This window comes from Xylaria bambusicola (assembly GCF_022495145.1).
Source record: "Xylaria bambusicola strain CBS 139988 unplaced genomic scaffold F5B22scaffold_4, whole genome shotgun sequence".
In the NCBI taxonomy this organism is placed as follows: domain Eukaryota; kingdom Fungi; phylum Ascomycota; class Sordariomycetes; order Xylariales; family Xylariaceae; genus Xylaria; species Xylaria bambusicola.
Window position 1 is genome coordinate 737,600 of NW_025953557.1, and position 17,414 is coordinate 755,013.

The following is a 17,414-nucleotide window of genomic DNA, read 5'->3' on the forward strand; positions in this document are numbered from 1 at the left end:
ATTGACACTGTTTCATTAGCAGACCCCCGGGCTAGCCTTGTCCGAGAACAATAGAATTGTTGGTCAAAGCATTTTCATTGTTCCCACGTATAATCTCAGCCTTTAGGAAGTTACCGAAGGTTATTATTAGTCTTTGACGCTTCCTTGTTATGACCAATAGTGTAATTGTTGTCAGATGTGTTGTATAGCTACAGCTAAGAATTGGTCTCTATGGTATAGCCCCCTTTTGAACGCAAGTATCCAGTAAGTCACGGGAGCGACTGTAAATGAAGACAGGCGTAGCTCAAAGGCCAACTGAATGGATTAGAAGTAATGTTCAAAATTAAGGACTCTAAGAAAAGAGTACAATTGACTATCAAAGGACTTATATTGACATGGATACGTGAAAGACTAGCATTCGGTGGTGTCATTCACCTAACTGAACAATACGCTTATCGAGTTCTTTTACCATCAGAAACCATGTTTTGCATGCTTTGTATAAAGGCTGGAGAGAATCTCAGTGATAATTCTATGATGATTAATATTTGTGCAAGTAAACACAATTGAGAAAGAAATATGTCATCCACCCCACAACCTACTAACAATAACCCGTTTCTAGACACTATGGACACCGAACTAGAAGTTGTTTCTGGACCTGAGGTATACCAAGTTGTATTTAGACATCTGAATTGCAGAAGATGTCCCCAGTCTGAAGACACGCCAAGTTGTGAGGCGGCTATGGAGTGGCAATATGAACCCAAGGATGGCATCTCCCCCGATTCACATATAGCATTAAGTCTGTCGAAAATTGCTCGAGATCTACATCATGAATCGGAGGGATATATAGCGGCTCTTCAAATGGAGGCATATGTTGTCTGGAACAATAGCCCTCCTGATACGGTACGAGGCGAGATTCGCCAGTCTGGTTTAGCACAGCAAACCTGCAATCTCGATCTTCCTTACCAGACTCACCTCGATTGTAGAGACCTTACACTGATGCAGCAGCGTAACTGTGGCGACTTCATTCTGGTAGAGTTCAGGGACAGCCACATCGATGAAGACGAAAGGAGAGGACGAATGTTGCGAGCGCTGACCAAGCTTGCCAAGAAAGCTAGTAGTCATTGCAATAGGTGAAAAGAACTCGATCATTCAATTCTCAATCAGTTAAAAAGGAAAATGTTTCTATAATTATAGGCGATAGAAATATTGGCGCAATACACTTGCTTCTTTCCATATTGATTTTATAGACCCTGCTCATAATTCTGTCAAATTGCACGTACTAGTTGGGTACATATAACAGTAAGTTTGGGACTAAACTATGTGAAGATATTAAGGTTATATAAGGTACATTTTGGCAAGTTGTAAACAAACATGGTTAATGGCTATATAGTTACTTTAAGCTCATGTAAATTTCAAACTACAATATCGTCTGGTGTTATAACAAGGGTAGATGACTGGGCTTGGAACTTGAAGCTATTTAGATTACAATGATCAACTAGGGCTGCATGAGTCCTTGACCAACCAACTCCTTCTTGGCTGTTGGTGGCTTGACTCGACTCTATATACAAATGGTCTCGCAGCCCAGGCCGCCTGGGTCTCTGGGGTCTGTTTCAAGAAGCGAAGTCTGTATAACCTCACTTTCCAATATTGCCCAATATTGCCTGCATGTCTTGAAAGATCATGAACAGCCTGCAATGGTCCTTCGTACGGCCGAAGTGCAAGGCGAACTGCATATTCAGCTAGCACAGAGGTTACACGTGTAACACATAGTCAGCAAGTACAGCTTGTGAAGCTTGTACGCGTGTAACAGGTATTCACCTATCTAAGGGATTATTTACCGAGCCATGTATAATTTAACATTTCAGTTGTCACAGTTAACAATATAAATGTTTTCAACAATATTATTTTTTGTATCTAATTATAGAGAAAATTCATTCAGATCATTCTCTGGGTCCTCGGTTTCCGCGATGTGGACTGCACCCATGGCTTCCACCACGTTTTCGAGAATGCTGTCTGGGTTATCTTTTAAGAACAGGCCTAGGGCTCCGCGAATATATGCCTGATCTTTCTCATTATCAGACATGAGAAATTCCAAGAGTTTAATGAGCTCGGTTTGTAGCTCCGCTGCATTTACCAAACTGTTTTGATAAAGCTCTGTAATCGTGTGAAAACACTGCGCTCCTCCTGGTTGCCCGCAATAGCACATGTTCTGGTCCCCGTCTCGGTCTGCTTGTAATGTGTGAAGGACTTTCTCGGAAAAGTTTGATAGAAAAAGCAGGGGAAGAGCTGTACACTGACACCGGTCTATATGGCCAGGGTGACTTTGGTGAAAGGGGTTTTGGGGCCCTCTGTCGCCACGGTTCTGATAGTTTGGGTTGAAATTCCTCCCTTGATAGCCCTCTCTACTGTTTCGCTGGCCAAGATTGTTTCGAACAAAATTGTTGATCGTATCAACGCCTAGACCCCGCCGGTTGTAATAATTTGGGTCAAAGTTTTTGCCCTTATAACCCGATTCTCTGCCTTCGTTTCTTCGACTGTGAAAGTTGGGGTCGAAGTTTCTCCCTTTGTAGCCCGTTCCCGTGACGTTTCGATTGAAGCTGCTGCTGCCAGAGCCGTGGCCCAAACCGCCGACTCGGTATTGACCGAGGTTGTTGGCCCCGTTTTGACCGTACCTCATGATGAATGAGGTGAATAAAGATTAGTAGTAAGATAAGGCAATAGTGGGTAGCTTCAGCGCAGCTGAGTTGTGAGCACTGGAATGAACCTACTTTCCTAGCATTGGCCTCTCTATATATCGTAGTCATCCTAATTCCAACCACCTCATTGTTCTACACAGTCTTCTTTTAGGAATTTGGCTAGTGATGAAATTGGATCAATGTTTGATGGCGTTCTAAAGAATTCAGTGTAACTGTTCATGAACAAGTGCTATGTAAAATGTCATTGTTTAAATCAGATGAATATGATTTTCTTTGATGTTATTGTTCAGCCGAATTTAGCTCTTTGAGCTCCCCTTAGTTTGAGCAAGAGAACAAGAGAGATAGAGTTATAGATTGAGGTGAATCACAAAGGAATCTCAAAACTCAATGGCTTGAAATCAAAGCGCACGTATTACTGTGTGGGATCGCGATGTTATACCCTCGTCCGGCCGAACATCCAGATCGCTTACGGCTATGCACATGCCTTGTTAAACCCCTTCATGAAACTTTATGATATTCAGAGAATACCGGTATGTACATAGTATGTAGTCTAGAGCTCTGATCGACAGAAACTTCTCTTGGCAGATTCGAAGGGTAAGCTAGGTCGGTTAGAGAGTAGCTCGAGTAGGTACGAAGTACCTGATCAGGTAGTCTTAGGCAGCCTCATTGGTCTAGTGGGATAACATCGTGCCTACCTGGGTACTTAGATACTTTATCATTGATACTGACTTCCCTAAGTAAGTACTTACTTACCTAGTGTGTGCTGTAAGCCAGCTCGGCCAGGACGATCAGACCCCAACAGGACCCCGCAGCGTGAGCCCCGCAGACGCTCTAGGTACCTACTAGTACCTACTAGTACCTGCCTACCAGGGCCCCTCCAGACCCCACCGAGGGGTATTCAAGGCAGGTTCAAGGCAAACCAGGGCTGTACCTACTTCGAACGCATTGATTGGTGCGCATTCGCAGCGCTGCGTCCATAGCGGCGTCAACTGCGATGCCGGCCATGGAAGCAGCACGTGCTAGACTAGGGAGGCACACACTGGCGCATTGCATCGCTTTTATTCTCGAATCTTTTTTTACCCACTAGCAGTGTAACGACGTCTGACAGACACCACACCGTAGAGAACCTTCCACACGTCCGAAACCGACGACGAGAGTCGAATTTCTCTTTTTCTTCCCCTCCTGTATTCTTTACTTCCTCGGCTGGTTGGCATTTTCGACAGTGTTTGCCATGACGGATAAAGAGAAGCAATTGCAGGACGTCAAGGGGGAGCTTGAGCGTATCAAAGCCCAAGGCAGCAACCAGTATGATGCCTACCAGACGGTCCTAACCCGCCGCTACTGTAGCGCCGCTATGTCTGAGCTGTTCAGTCAACGATCAAGGATAGGTATATGGCGTAAGCTCTGGTTGGCTCTAGCTGAGAGCGAAAGAGCCCTGGGAATCGATGCCATCAGCCTCGAGGCCTTAGATGAGATGAGATCTCATCTCTATGTCACCGACTCGGATTTTGAGATCGCCCGGATTGAAGAGAAGAAGCGTCGGCATGTGAGTCTATTGACTTGAAATCGTCAATTGACGTATTGTATTAACGTGTGGTGTCCCAGGATGTCATGGCTGTGAGCTGCTTCGTCCGTATACTTTCTGCCCGGACTGATGAGAGTCTAGCATGTCCACGCATTCGGCATCGTTGCGCCCGCTGCGGCGGGCATAATTCACTATGGCGCAACGAGTTGCTTTGTGACCGACAACGCCGAGTTGGTCATCATGCGGGATGCTTTAGATATTCTGCTCAACAGACTGGCTAAAGTCATCTGGAATCTGTCAAACTTTGCCATGCAGTGGAAAGGTAAACTCGATCATGTTGTCTTGAATGTTAGATACTAATATCTTTGAAGAGGAACCAACACTTGCCTACACCCACCTTCAACCAGCACAATTGGTATGTCTCCTAGTTCCTCCACAGCTACTCTGATAGATTATCTGGCCAGCACTGTGCGGCTACCTTTAAGTGTCAGCAATCACATAGTAACTTCTACCTTAGATCACTGTTGGGAAGCGAGGTGAGTTCTGATTGCTCTACGAGGGACTGTAACATGCTGCAAAGGTCGATCCTAACACCTAAGCAGCCGCCCAATGGGTACAAGACCTAATGGTATGTCAACGCATCGCCCTTCGGACAACCTGTTTATCGTGAGCGACCTTTTTGAATTATTCTGACCAACCGTACAGTTCGATATTCGCGCTATCGAACAAGTGCGAAATGATCTCAAATTTCGCGGTGCTCAAGGTATGTTATCGGAGACTCTTATACCCTCTTTCAGTGCATCAGTAGCCAATTTGATAGCCATCATCAATAAGCCAGATATCTGACACAGCCCAGGAACAACCGGAACGCAGTACGAAATCTTCTCTCGCTCCCCTCTAGCAGACTTATAGCTAGTCTATTCTGCAATGATCACGTTGAAGGAATCTTGATGTCGATTGTACTAATTCTTGTTGTCGCGCAGAGCCTCCTTCTTAGGGTACGAGACTGCTTTATTAAAATCCTCGTCTTCCAAATCATCTATTAGATATATTGGCTAACACCTATGCAGTAAGAGACTTTTCTCTATGAGGAGACTTGAACTCAGCCATATCATCCGACGCGGTCTGCTAACGTATGACAGAGATGTAAGTTATTGGGCATCGCCTATGGCAACGATGAGGAAGCTCACACGAGCGAAAGACCTGATATACTAACTTGTTCATAGCTTCCAAGGCGACTCCTCCAAATGCGACCAACTTAATGCGCTATTATGCACGAAGCTTGGGTTTCCAAGTTGCTATGTAAGTTCATAAACAGTATTGGAAATGAGCTTCTCTAACTTGTGTAGGACATTTCAACCCAAACATAGTAAGACGATTGCTTCATTTATATTCTTTATTCTCCTTTGCGAGTATTCACTTATTCACATCAATGTGATTGAAGTACGGTCAGCGATGAATTCCACATATATACTAACATCAACTCCAAAGTACACGCAAAGTAGACTTAATAATCGCCAATGCTGTCTCGGGTCTTGGCGCTACTGCACAAAAGATTTGCGGTGACATTCGTCATCTTGCCAACTGGAAGGAGATTGAGGAACCCTTTGGTAAGTACATATTGACTATCTGATTACATGCTTTCTCGTTTCATATGGAGAGAGCCTCTAGTATCGGTCGCGCCTATGCACTTCTTTAGTCCGAGAATCTTTGAAGACAATATTCTACGTGTCTCAGAAAACTGTAGCTGATTTTCACCTCTCTAGAACAAAATCAGATAGGGTCTTCGGCGATGGCCTACAAGCGCAAGTAAGTTAATACGGGTTCACTGGAATCGACTCATCCCTTCCGTCTGGTTTCCGCACTAGGGTGTACTGACACTTGGTTAAAGTCCTATGCGCTCAGAGAGAGTGTATTCGTTAGCACGTGAATTGATGTCGAAACCTGCTAATTTCGCAAACACGCTTTCGGACCAATGGGTAAATCAACGTTAACACTGCATTTCATAGATCGCAGAGGCTCACGCTAGATTACAGGCCGAAAGGACGCTCGACGACTCGGCTATTCGCAGTAAGTTTTCTCAGACCCATCTCTTCTCCTTCTGAGCACTTCGACATGCATCAGATATATTTATGTCTCAAGTAGTCCGCTAACTGCCTCTTGTAGGAATGGATATACCAGATATGTTCTTGCTGGCTGAGGCTATCCTTCTTGGTCTCGATAATATTACAGATGGACTGGTAGTATACCCGAAGCGAATCCAAAGTCGTGTACTTGAAGAGCTGCCATTTATGATTACCGAAAGTGTAAGTTAAAAATTTCACCGTGCACTCCATTGTCGAGCGGAAAAGCACTCAGCCATTCCTTCGAGTCCAGCTTCAGATGATCTCTATTGACAAACTATGCAGATAATCATGAAGCTCGTGGCCAAAGGGGCATCAAGACAAGAGTCAGTAATTTTCAATCGTGCATGGAAGGTTGCATGGAACACCAGACTGACTTTTACCAGTGCTCATGAAGAGATCCGCGTCCTCTCGCACGAAGCAGGAAGTGTCGTCAAGAACGAGGTATGGAAACTATGTTTCACCACCCCTGAGGACTTATTGACTAATGCTGAATTTCTATTGTAGGGTAAGGCCAATGACCTCGTCGCGCGCATTAAGAGCAATGAATTCTTCAAGCCAATCTGGGGCGAGCTGGATGGCATGCTGGATCCTTCACTGTACGGAGCTTCTTCCCTTCCAGTTCCTTCTATAACCTCAACGCTGCATGAACAATCACAGACTAACCCATTTCCTAGCTATACTGGCCGGAGCGTTGAGATCGTGGAGAAATATTGCGGTGCCGGAGGACCTGTGGAGTTAAAGCTAGTGCCGTACATGAGGTACATCACGGAAACTACCACAGCAGAGCTGAATGTTTAAGTTGGGAGACGCATATCTGGAGCGTAGAATATGATTATGAGGGGAAACAAAAGAAAAAGCGTAACTAGTTATATATATATAATTGTTAGAAAATTTAATATTTGATCACATAACCGGACTATGTCTACTGCTGGCTGTAGATAGGTGCATGCCAGTGCTGTAGCACTTAGTGGCTGCGCTACCGGTAAGCAGATAGCAGGCACCTAACCCCCAGACCATGCCAAGGGAGAACTACCTACCTAGGTACCCAGATAAGATACTTGCTTAATTAGGTAAGTACCTACCTAGGTACGTAGATAGGTAGGTACCTACCGCATGAGAAACTGCATGGGTAGCCCTAGCCTGGCCATTCCCGGCTAATCATTCTGAGGAATCATCTCAAACACCAGGCTTGGATAGATTCATGCGTCCGGGCGCAACACAGAGCTGTGCAGTGCCCGTGTGCCACGTCTGGCAGCCCGTTCCTTCGATATCTACCTACCTCCTCATCCGGATAGCCTGCAGAGATGAGACGTCTTTCGAGCCGCAATGGATTTTGTCAGTTTAATCAGTCCCTCTCGCCGTCTCGCCCTCTTCAGGCTTACTTCTAGATCCCGTTCCTAGAAACCACTTGCTGACGAAATGAATGTCTTGTCCCAGTGGTCGCGCCTCATAGCGAACACGCCGTTATCCTCGAAACACTCTGCGAGGGATGCCGCAAGGGACCCCATTAGGCGCCGCCAGCGTTTCGAGAAGGAATATAGTCAGCTGCTGGTATTGTCCCCCTGACATCTCGTCGGCCTTTGTCGACTTTCGTCACAGTCTGCTAATACACCTTCGTGACTTAGCACGTCTGGCGAAACTGTTCCAACCTCGCCCGCGATGTCGACGCTGCCGAAGTCCTCGAGGTCCGTCTCCAGGAACTTTCCAACATCCTTGCTGAAGAATCACGCCGACCGTTGCCACACCCGTGTATCTCCTTCGCTGCCACAAAGCAGATATATATCCCCATCGCCAAGATAGCCACTACCTCGTACAATGAGTGGATTATTAAGGAAGCCGTGCTCTTCTTTGCCAGCCTTATTGAAAGTGAAGAAGAGTCATTCGTGGAGAACGATGCGTTCTCCGCGAGCTTAACCAACCTGCTGGTCCGCATCACTGGTGCCAATAGTATACGCTTAGGCTTGGAAACCGAAGTCAAAGTTGTCGAATTGGCTTTCAACATTACCACCAAGATCAGGCTGGAGCCCGAGATCTTGCCCGCTTGGTTCAAGGTCCACACAAGTGCTGGGACCCAAGACGATAAGTTTAAGGATGAGAGGGAGAAGTTCGCTGGTAGAACGCAGAAGCAGGATTTCCCCCTATTCTATCTTCTCATGGATTATATCCATCATGAGGGCAAAGTAGGCGATTTCGCACGAACAGGACTCCTATACATTATTGAAGCAGCTTCCAACTCCGTGGAGCTCGAGCAATGGATTGTCGAAAGCGACCTTTCGACACTCATGGCAACCGGCTTAGGCGCCTTGTATAGCCAGCTTAGCCGGAAGCTCGTCATCGATCACCCTCCCCAGGGCCTGCCGCCTGCTCTTGCCTTCTCTGACTATGAACACCCAGTGACAACATTTGAGATTGTCAGCTCATGCAGCCCTGACTATCAGCTACACATGGATACGTTCTTATCTCACCTCTTATTTTGGCAGGACGTACTCAACCATTGCCGATCTGTCGAGGTCAAATCTACTCTTCTTGAGCACTTCCAGATTATTTTCTTGCAGCAACTTTTGTCAGTTCCCAGTGTCATCCTCGCGAGCGAGTACTAACACTCATAGATACCCATCGCTTCTGGAGTCCTCCGATGTGGACGGAGGTTCATCAGTGGCCGTTCTCACCTATCTACGCCGCATTTTAGAGTCGCTGGATCATCCCGATATGATTAATTTAATTCTTCATTATCTGCTAGCCCTTCCGGATACGGATTCATCTGCACGCAACTATTCTGAGCCTGCCGTGAGTGCTGCTAGAAAACGAAAGTCCATGGATCTAGCGACTATGATGGCATCGAAGATGGAGTCGAGTTATTCTCCATTGCTATTCAATTTGGTTGATTTGATCCATGCGTGCCTCAAATCTGAAAATGACCAAACCGTGTGTGTCACAATACAGCTCGTAGCAACGATTCTTAAGCGGCATCATCGCTACGCTATCGTGACGCTTCTACACACCCAAGGAATTGACCGAAACATCTCCCATAGGACTATGGGTGCTCATCAACAAGAGGTCGAATTCCTCATGACGCTAGCTAGTACAATAGGTGGTCAAGATAATTTTGACGAAATTTATGACAACATCCTCAAGGACACTATGACTCGGGTAGAGGGTCATCCCTGCTCTCTGAAGCTTGTGGCTCCAAAAGTGTCAACCCACAATCACAAATTGCCTGCCATACCTGATAGTCTGCCCGGGGCACCTCGCGATGTGCCGCCACATACGCTGAGTCCCGAAGACCCCCTCCTGCACAATTTACTTGATATCATGGAACAGTTTTTTATTAACCCCATTGAAGTCAATCTATCGGCTACCGAAGCCGTTTTGGATTTAGCAGTTTGCGGATACATCGCGATAGAAGGCTGGCTTTTGCGTCACCCCAGGACATATGTGTTTGACGATAATCCAGATGAACCCTCCTCTCCTATTCCGGACCCGTCTGCAAGCGCAGTTAAAGAGCTTGAAAAGCTACAAGCGATTAGTAGATGTCGTCGAAGACCAAGGTGGCAATCCTCAAGCCTCCCTCGAATCTTACGAGTTCTGGAAGCGCTTGCAGACCAAGTTGTAGCTTTTCGAGAGTCGATCCCAAGATTTGACGAGCTTATGCAGCAGCGTCGCGAAGCCTTCCAAACAGCCGATGCCATAGTACCCAACGAGCAGAATGCGCCAACCACGTCTGCTGCAGGAGCTGCGGCTGTCGACACATCGAGCCGTGGAGGGTCAAGACCAGCTTCGCCCGTCAGACCTAGTGCCCTGGGGGGGTTTCAGAGGATACTCTCCGAATTAAGCACTCCAAGTCGATCAGGGAGTCCCCGTGGACGCAACGAGGCTGCGCGTAGCTCTGGCAATGGATCCACGAAATCAGCAGGCCACCGGGCCACAACGCCAACATCCAGACCTATACCAGTGCCCCCAAAGGAGTTTCCACTGAATTATAACAGTCCCGGGAAAAGTCCAAGGAAAAGCCCTGGTAAATCAGGCTCGGGCAGATCATTCTCCCCCAGCAGTCACGATGGATCGGGTATAGGTGGCAATGGCAGTCCTGTGGCAAGCCAGGTTGCTGCCTTTGCCGCCGTGGACCAAGGAATTCTGTCCAAAAGGATCGGCCTACCCAAGCTCAATGTGGAGCCAATACTTCTCGATTTCAACCGAAAAAAGACAAGTAGAAGCGAGAGTTTAGATGATGAAAACAAAGAAGAGGAAGTCGAGGATGATATTGACCCAACCGAAGCCCAGGTCGCGGCTGAAGAAGACGAAATCGAGGAAAACCCCGAGCTACAAGCACTGAAGGAGAAGGAAGCTTCCGTGTCGCACATTTTGACCAATATTATTATATACCAATCCTTCCTCCTCGAACTTGCTAGCCTAATTCAAGTACGAGCTGGTCTGTTCAACGAGGTGAGATTCGCATAAGCCGCTGTTTAGCATGTTTTAATTACACCTAGACCGAGTTGTTTCGGGCACGTAAATCCATGTCCAAGACATCGTTTTTACTGGCATGGTTACGGCGTTGAGATTTCTGCTCATGCAGAAAATTGCTTGTAATCACAAATTTGTCATAGGTACTTAGACAGTTATTAGTAATATTTTGATAACATGGCTCTGACCTTACCAGGCCATATTCTCAGTCTTGATAATCATGGCTTTCGAGAAGCTTGCTGTATTGGTTGTCAAGCTTAGGTATGTGAAGTGTGTTCCATGACTTTCGATAAATCCATTGGGTGAAGAGTATGCCAAAGCGGTCCCAAAGCTCATTCACAGATTGATGGGAATTTTCTTTGTTTTCCAGGATGTCTTGTAACAGACTGTCTTGTGTACAAGATCACTGGTTCTCTTGTCCTTCCAAAATTGACCTTTTCTCACATCCCATCGTTGGCTTTCGGTGATCTAGTGTCACATAGCCAGAAACTTCTACGTAAGTTGATTCACATGCAACTGGACATCAAAGAGCGAGAAAACACTGCGCTTTGACCGACCACTTGACAATCTAGCCTATTCCCCAACCTACACGTGCGTAGATGAATTTCGAGACTACCTCTAGCCGTTAGCCTAAGGGCGATGAAGTATAAGAACTTGCCTGACCCGTTTGATTTCCCGCCAAGAACAGCCGACCTCTACGAATGACAAAGTTCAACATGTGCATCGTCTTCTTCTTGATTCTTGCCATCATACTTCAGCTTCTGGGCCAAGCCCTTCTTGGGATTCCCTTCGTCGACCTATTCAGATTTCCATGGCTCCCCATTTCGTAATCCTGACCACATGCGTCGTCCTACAAGTACGTCAGAATTCTTATTTGCTATGAGTGATAGCATATTATGCTGAACAACTGTTAGTAGGAGCGAGACAGAGGCCATTTTACAATGACCCAAGCGAAGGCAGCCATCGAGAACGGCTTCACCTTACAATAGCTCTTCGTAACAATTCAGTGCTTACGCCAAAATAGCACCCCGACACGCCTCGGCTACGCATACCAGAACCAGAAGAGAAAATGCATAATCATTGAATATGTAGGATGGAGCAGTATCCAAAGAAAAACCATACATGTCATCTTATTCCATCATGGACCAGCAAGAGGTTTCCGTGTGGGGAGGGGGGCGATAAATCGGCGAGACGACCTACGCTTACACGACTTCCACACCATTAGCTGGTATCAAGCAGGGATTTGCAAACGCGAATCGGAATCAGGATATATTTGCACGGCACGTACTGATTATGAGCGAATAACATTGGTTCATGGGTCACTGTCCAATCCCTTCTGAAGTTACGTTTTCTGGGATTCTAGTACACATCTCTGTGAAAACTCATTATGAGTCAAGCGAAGCGTTCAGACAACAATCGTGTCAATTTCTCCCTGAGTTCATCTACGAACTTGGAACGGTGTACGGTGTTGTACCGATAAGACGCACAAGCTTGAGGGAAAGGTGGGAAAGTGAGATCGGAGAGAATATCCTGCTACGGGCCCCGGGATGAGCAGAAAACGGATTTAAATGATGGGCCTTACGTCATGGACTAATCATTCGTTCCCCTGAGGCAGACATACAACCCAAATTTCATAAAGCAGTTACGTATTTTCTTTCAGGAAGGGGTATCGACATATGTAACACACATAAGCAATGACGGACAAGCACTCATTCTCACATCTTCCGTAACCTATGGTGATATCAATCGCACACTTCAGGGCATAGCTGTACAGTTTTGATTGACTGCGGCCGCGATCTAATTATCGGTTACAAGGCTTGTAGCGATATTTAACGATATTTGTGTCTTATTTTATAAATACCATGGGCTCGACCAGAAGGAGCCCTTGACTATTTTACTCTAGGTATATCCGATCCCAATTGCCGTCTTAAAATCACAAGACTCTAACAGTTAATCCCCAAGGCAGCCGAAAACAGCCAGCTAGCCTAATGCAATTGTTGCTTGAACCAAGTAACAGCAGAGTTCTTCGCCGCCGCCATGGCTTCTCTTTCCTTGGGCACCTCGTCACTTCCCCGGACAAGGGCGCCGTGGACAATGCCAGGGTAGTGCACGTAGTTGAACGGCAGGTTCAGCTCCAGCAGCGTCTTGAACGTGTACGACTTCAACTCTGGGGTGAAAGCCTGGTCGAACTCAGGGGCCAAGATCTGAACAGGCACGGTGAGATTGGCGATGTCTTCTTCGACGAGCCACTAAAGTTTGCTAGAGTCAGTAGTTACTCTTTTAGGTAATGATATCTAGGGGTTTGAGGAGTTCTTTTTGGTCCCGGGGACGTTCTGGTGTCCTCCCTCAAGGGAGAAATTTACCCCCGCTAGTTGCCCTGTACTATATAAGAAGTAAAATGGCTTCAAGGAATACTTACTGAGGGGTGGGCCATGGTGACAGTGTCCACGAGCTTCTCGCCGCGCTCCTTCGAGGCGAGATAGCAGACGCCCCAGCCGCCGTAGCAGAAGCCGATGGAAGCTAGACGCTTGAAGCCGTGTTCGCTCTTCAGGGCCTTTGCACATGCTACCACTGTGATGTGGAGCGGTTAGCCATTATTAAAACGAGTGAGATGGGTTTATAAAGATGTCGATCTACGACATGCGATCGTATAATGAAGGGGACGCAGTGTTTTTCACTTACTCTCGGGGCCTCGGATCTCGCGAGAGTTCTCAGCAGCCAGGGCAGCCAAATCTATCTTATCGAACTGGTTAGTCTCGACGAGGGACCAGTCGACGACCCAGCCGTCGAAGAAGTCAGGCACATAGACGGTGACGTTGGCCTCGCGCGCATAGTGGTCGGCGAGCAGGCGCACGTTGGGGTACTTCCAGCCAAAAATGTCGTGGATAATGAGGACGGCAGCGTCCTTGTTGTCGCCCGTGACATAGGCGTCGTTGTTGGCTAGCTTGACCTCCTTACCGGTGGGTGTGCCACCCCACGTGAAGGTCTTAAGACAACACGAGGTAAAAGACATTATTTCTACTAATATATTCCCGAGGCTCTGAGGACCTAGGTAGAATGATAGCCGGCTTCGGATAAGAGACCCTAGAGGTAAGATGATGAATGCGGGGGAAGAGTGAGGCTGAGAGTGGAAGACAGCTTTCTATCGGCAAGCGAGATTATAGATAGTACTTATATAGTCTCACTTTTCAGCTTGGATTCCACGGCCATGGTTGCAACTACACCCTTCTCGACGAATATCGAGACATATCCAGAGATGGGCAACATTATCGTGTTTAGTAAGCCTGTGTGTGCATTGAACCCCTCCGTCAATCACGGACATAGGGAAAATGAAGCCAGCGCGCCAATGATGGATAAGCAGAGTTCGGTCCCGTAGCTGACGCAACCCCTCCCGACTCTGAGAAACTGAGTTACGCCGTTAGGAACCCCACTGGCACTCGGTCTTCGCAGAATCTCTAGGGTCCGTGCCGTTTCCGACGCGGTTCCGATTTTTGCGACAGTCCCGGATTTCTTCACCAATCACGCTGCATTGGCTTTGAGACACAGTACTCGGTACCGAGTAGATCAAGGTACGTGTACATCGTCAACGGATGGCCCCTCACCGTTGACAGCGACAGGGTAGCGGTATTTTCCGAGTTGCGATCAAGGAAAAAAGTAGGCATGGAAATGAAAGCGTAATAATTCCGTTATGTCCGGGCGGGAAAGTCCACCACATTCAAAGCTAGGCTGCCCTAGGGAATAAGCAATCCTTCCAGGTGGAGTATTCATAGCCGGCCAACCGATCTCAAGAACTCGAGTTTCTCTAACGAATCCAGCATTAATGCTATAGAATGTGGTAAACAAAACTAGTTTACGTGTTTTGTTGCATACGAGTAGCCTAGAAAAGGTATTCACGATTAAGTCTTTCGGCAGTGGGCTGACTTGGGTGGTGCAGAAGATAGTATCTATGTGAGCCGTTGTCTGTGTCTAATTTCATATAAAGTACCTACTTAAATATGGCCGCATCATCGCTATCATTGTAAAAGCGCATCTATTTCATCTAAGCACATGACTACGGATTATCTAGGGGTTTCTGCGCATAGATGTACGATCTGCACATTGTTAGCCACTATATCTTGTTGGAAATCATTTCCCCTATGTTGCGGAGGGAGGTGGGCGTCCAACTTACACGGTGAGGTATGCATGCAAGTTAGTATCCCTAAAGTCCCTCTTAACCTCCTCGCAGAAGTCCTTGATCTCCTGGGGCGACATGCCTGTGGCTTGCAGCACCTTCATACTGATCGCTTCCATTCCCGAGATCATGTCTTCCTGAAAGTACATGGCGACCGTCTTGAAATACTTGCCCTTGGCCCAGGGGGAAGTCGGCCAGTAGAACCGTCGATCGACAATGTTCACGAACCCGGCTTCCTCAAAGTACCGCGGATAGTTGACCACGTTGCTCCACGACCGTCCGATCCTCCGAACACCCTCCATAAGGAGCTCGTTCCACCGATAGAGCGCCGACTCCTTGACAGGTTCGCCGACCCAATACATGGGGAATAGTGCATCTTGGAACTCGATGAATCCGCCGGGCTCGAGGTTCTCGTACGCTTGCTTGACGACGCGACTTGGGTCGTCGAAACAACTCATCAGTGCGCGGCCATGGATAAACGAGAAAGGTTCGTTATACGTCCAATCGTCTTCCGCATCGTCTATTTCGAATCTACAGTTCTCGGGCAAACTGAATATTTTCGTTAGCTACTGGTGCTAGGTGATGCATTGAACTGGACAACACTGAAGGTAGCGCACTAATGAGGTTGGATAGGGCTAAGGTCTGTGCCGATGACCTCGGTATCGGGGTATTGAGAAGCTGTGTATCATGTCAGACTGCATATATTAACTTGTACTGCGTTCACCGATCTCACGCACCAAATTCTATTGCCCATATTCCAGTGCCTGCATGGTATTAGCAATAGTCAACCCGCGAGAATAAATAGAGGGGCGAGTCCAACCTGTGGCAATGTCCAGTACTCTTTTGGGCGTTTTTGGAAGTGGACATAGATTCAGCTTGCTTCCTATTGTGATACAGAAAAGCTGATGTTGTAGATCTACGTAGCCATCAGTCAAGTGCTAGTCATGTGGTAAAGCGAATAAATGTGAGGTGTACCAAGCCGTTCCTGTTCTGCCTGGGTAGGCGTTAGTTTTCTAGAATGCGGAGAGTAACATTTTACTTCAGAAGCGCACCGAATCATTCGGCAAGAAATATCCTAGCCGAATGGTTAGTCACGCTGTGATGGTGGTGGTGGTGGTGGTGGTGGCAAGACCTTACTCCCTTGCTTATATTTATGATAGGTCCGGCCATTTTCTTCAATGAAGTGATACAACGTCGGATCTAAGGACATGGTGGACGATCTGGCCACCCACCAAGGTTAGCAAACGCCGATGCTGCATGTGTGCCTTGTAGTGATTAGAGTTGTCTCACTTGACACTATCCGTTATGCTCATGGCATCCTAGAAGTCGTGTATCAGCTGGGGTGTACTTTGCCCACGACATCTTCATGACTGACTGAGTGAGGGTCATCATCAATAGATGGGAGCGAAGGTGCACTGCCGCCTCCCCACGATATCCGATCATGCTCAATTGCCATTTCCATGTTCCTAGCCGGATGCGATTGTGACTTGAGCTCGGCAGCGAGCTGGCTTGGGCCGTCTTCAGTACTCTCCATGATGGTGTATTTTTATGTTGTTAATCGTGCACACTAGTGAGTCGGAATTGTTCGCTATGCCGTGCAATGACCGATTGCGAACCCCCTTAGTCGCCCCTCTAAGCTCTACAACCGCCAATATACGATGTGTCACAGACTGAACAGGGCGAAGGTGAAAGCCGATTGCGATCGAAGTATACGCGAGGTGACCAGACGTATACGCGTCGGCGCCCCTATTGGGGAAATCAGAGGGAAACTAGGGAAAAATGGGGAAAACGGAAAAAATCAACACGTCTACATATAAAATTCAAGAGCTGCCATTTTGCGTGAAAGAAGGATCCAGGAAACAAAAGTCACAAGAGCAGCATGGGGAGAGTAGTATGAAAATAGCCTGCACTGATAGTACCTACGCTACCTACTCCATATCCGTACGTACATATACCTACCTATACCTACATACCTACTTCGATATGTGGGAGCAGAGTGGGAGCATATGGTGTGGGAGGGTGACAGGCGGGGGACGGAGGATCATCCCCTTGTTGCTCGCTTCTCAAGATATGTTACTCCTGCTACACTGCTGTACTTACACTAGAACGTAGGCAGGTAGGAAGCATCTACTAGACTAGTACAGCCAAGGCTGGGAGAGCTACCTAGTACCACATGGCGAAAAGTCCTAATTCTGCCCCCAAATGCAGGGCCGTTTTGATCTCAGCTCCGATGTCTTTTTTTTTTTTTTTTTTTTTTTTTTTGGCACTAGGTTGGTCGTAGCCTGCATCCTCGGTACAAGTACAGCAAAAAGCTTGACGAATGAACGGCTAAGCAATGGCATCCCAGAGCTCGGCCTCTGCTTGGCGTTAGGGGGGACTACCGTAGACGAGCTTAATAGTCGTGCGCGATATAGAAACTTCTGCCGATATCAGTGCCTAAGGCCGTTCTTCAG

General features: G+C 47.2%; 6 protein-coding genes across 6 annotated transcripts; 3 read left to right on the forward strand and 3 right to left on the reverse strand.

The window, feature by feature from the left end:
* Positions 1-555: 555 nt before the first annotated feature.
* F5B22DRAFT_642527 (uncharacterized protein) lies at positions 556-1,113 on the forward strand (the record flags this gene model as incomplete). The annotated part of the gene is made up of 1 exon (XM_047978139.1): positions 556-1,113. The coding sequence occupies one exon, from the start codon at positions 556-558 to the stop codon at positions 1,111-1,113; it is 558 nt and encodes a 185-aa protein (XP_047834876.1).
* Positions 1,114-1,897: 784 nt separating this feature from the next.
* Positions 1,898-3,197, reverse strand: F5B22DRAFT_658343 (uncharacterized protein; the record flags this gene model as incomplete). The annotated part of the gene is made up of 1 exon (XM_047980116.1): positions 1,898-3,197. The coding sequence occupies exon 1, from the start codon at positions 2,654-2,656 to the stop codon at positions 1,898-1,900; it is 759 nt and encodes a 252-aa protein (XP_047834877.1). The 5' UTR covers positions 2,657-3,197.
* Positions 3,198-3,704: 507 nt separating this feature from the next.
* On the forward strand, positions 3,705-7,237 carry F5B22DRAFT_590275 (L-Aspartase-like protein). The gene is made up of 21 exons (XM_047973793.1): positions 3,705-4,221; positions 4,281-4,292; positions 4,342-4,522; positions 4,572-4,615; positions 4,718-4,736; positions 4,803-4,828; positions 4,906-4,963; positions 5,057-5,072; positions 5,184-5,197; positions 5,245-5,248; positions 5,427-5,502; positions 5,550-5,569; positions 5,692-5,810; positions 5,967-6,009; positions 6,092-6,179; positions 6,237-6,270; positions 6,367-6,506; positions 6,609-6,649; positions 6,710-6,767; positions 6,831-6,922; positions 7,001-7,237. Exons 1-21 carry the CDS (start codon positions 3,907-3,909, stop codon positions 7,122-7,124), a joined length of 1,524 nt encoding a protein of 507 aa, XP_047834878.1. The 5' UTR covers positions 3,705-3,906; the 3' UTR covers positions 7,125-7,237.
* A 242-nt stretch (positions 7,238-7,479) lies between these two features.
* F5B22DRAFT_590281 (Retinoic acid induced 16-like protein-domain-containing protein) lies at positions 7,480-11,005 on the forward strand. The gene is made up of 4 exons (XM_047973794.1): positions 7,480-7,661; positions 7,764-7,877; positions 7,952-8,889; positions 8,936-11,005. The coding sequence occupies exons 1-4, from the start codon at positions 7,653-7,655 to the stop codon at positions 10,782-10,784; spliced, it is 2,910 nt and encodes a 969-aa protein (XP_047834879.1). The 5' UTR covers positions 7,480-7,652; the 3' UTR covers positions 10,785-11,005.
* A 1,484-nt stretch (positions 11,006-12,489) lies between these two features.
* F5B22DRAFT_590284 (dienelactone hydrolase) lies at positions 12,490-14,450 on the reverse strand. The gene is made up of 3 exons (XM_047973795.1): positions 13,473-14,450; positions 13,210-13,361; positions 12,490-13,039 (listed from the first exon to the last, which is right to left on the reverse strand). Exons 1-3 carry the CDS (start codon positions 13,801-13,803, stop codon positions 12,776-12,778), a joined length of 747 nt encoding a protein of 248 aa, XP_047834880.1. The 5' UTR covers positions 13,804-14,450; the 3' UTR covers positions 12,490-12,775.
* On the reverse strand, positions 14,451-17,219 carry F5B22DRAFT_590286 (S-adenosyl-L-methionine-dependent methyltransferase). The gene is made up of 10 exons (XM_047973796.1): positions 16,337-17,219; positions 16,252-16,280; positions 16,099-16,181; positions 16,014-16,036; positions 15,937-15,955; positions 15,782-15,877; positions 15,699-15,725; positions 15,579-15,639; positions 14,959-15,510; positions 14,451-14,881 (listed from the first exon to the last, which is right to left on the reverse strand). The coding sequence occupies exons 1-10, from the start codon at positions 16,493-16,495 to the stop codon at positions 14,842-14,844; spliced, it is 1,089 nt and encodes a 362-aa protein (XP_047834881.1). The 5' UTR covers positions 16,496-17,219; the 3' UTR covers positions 14,451-14,841.
* Positions 17,220-17,414: the final 195 nt, after the last annotated feature.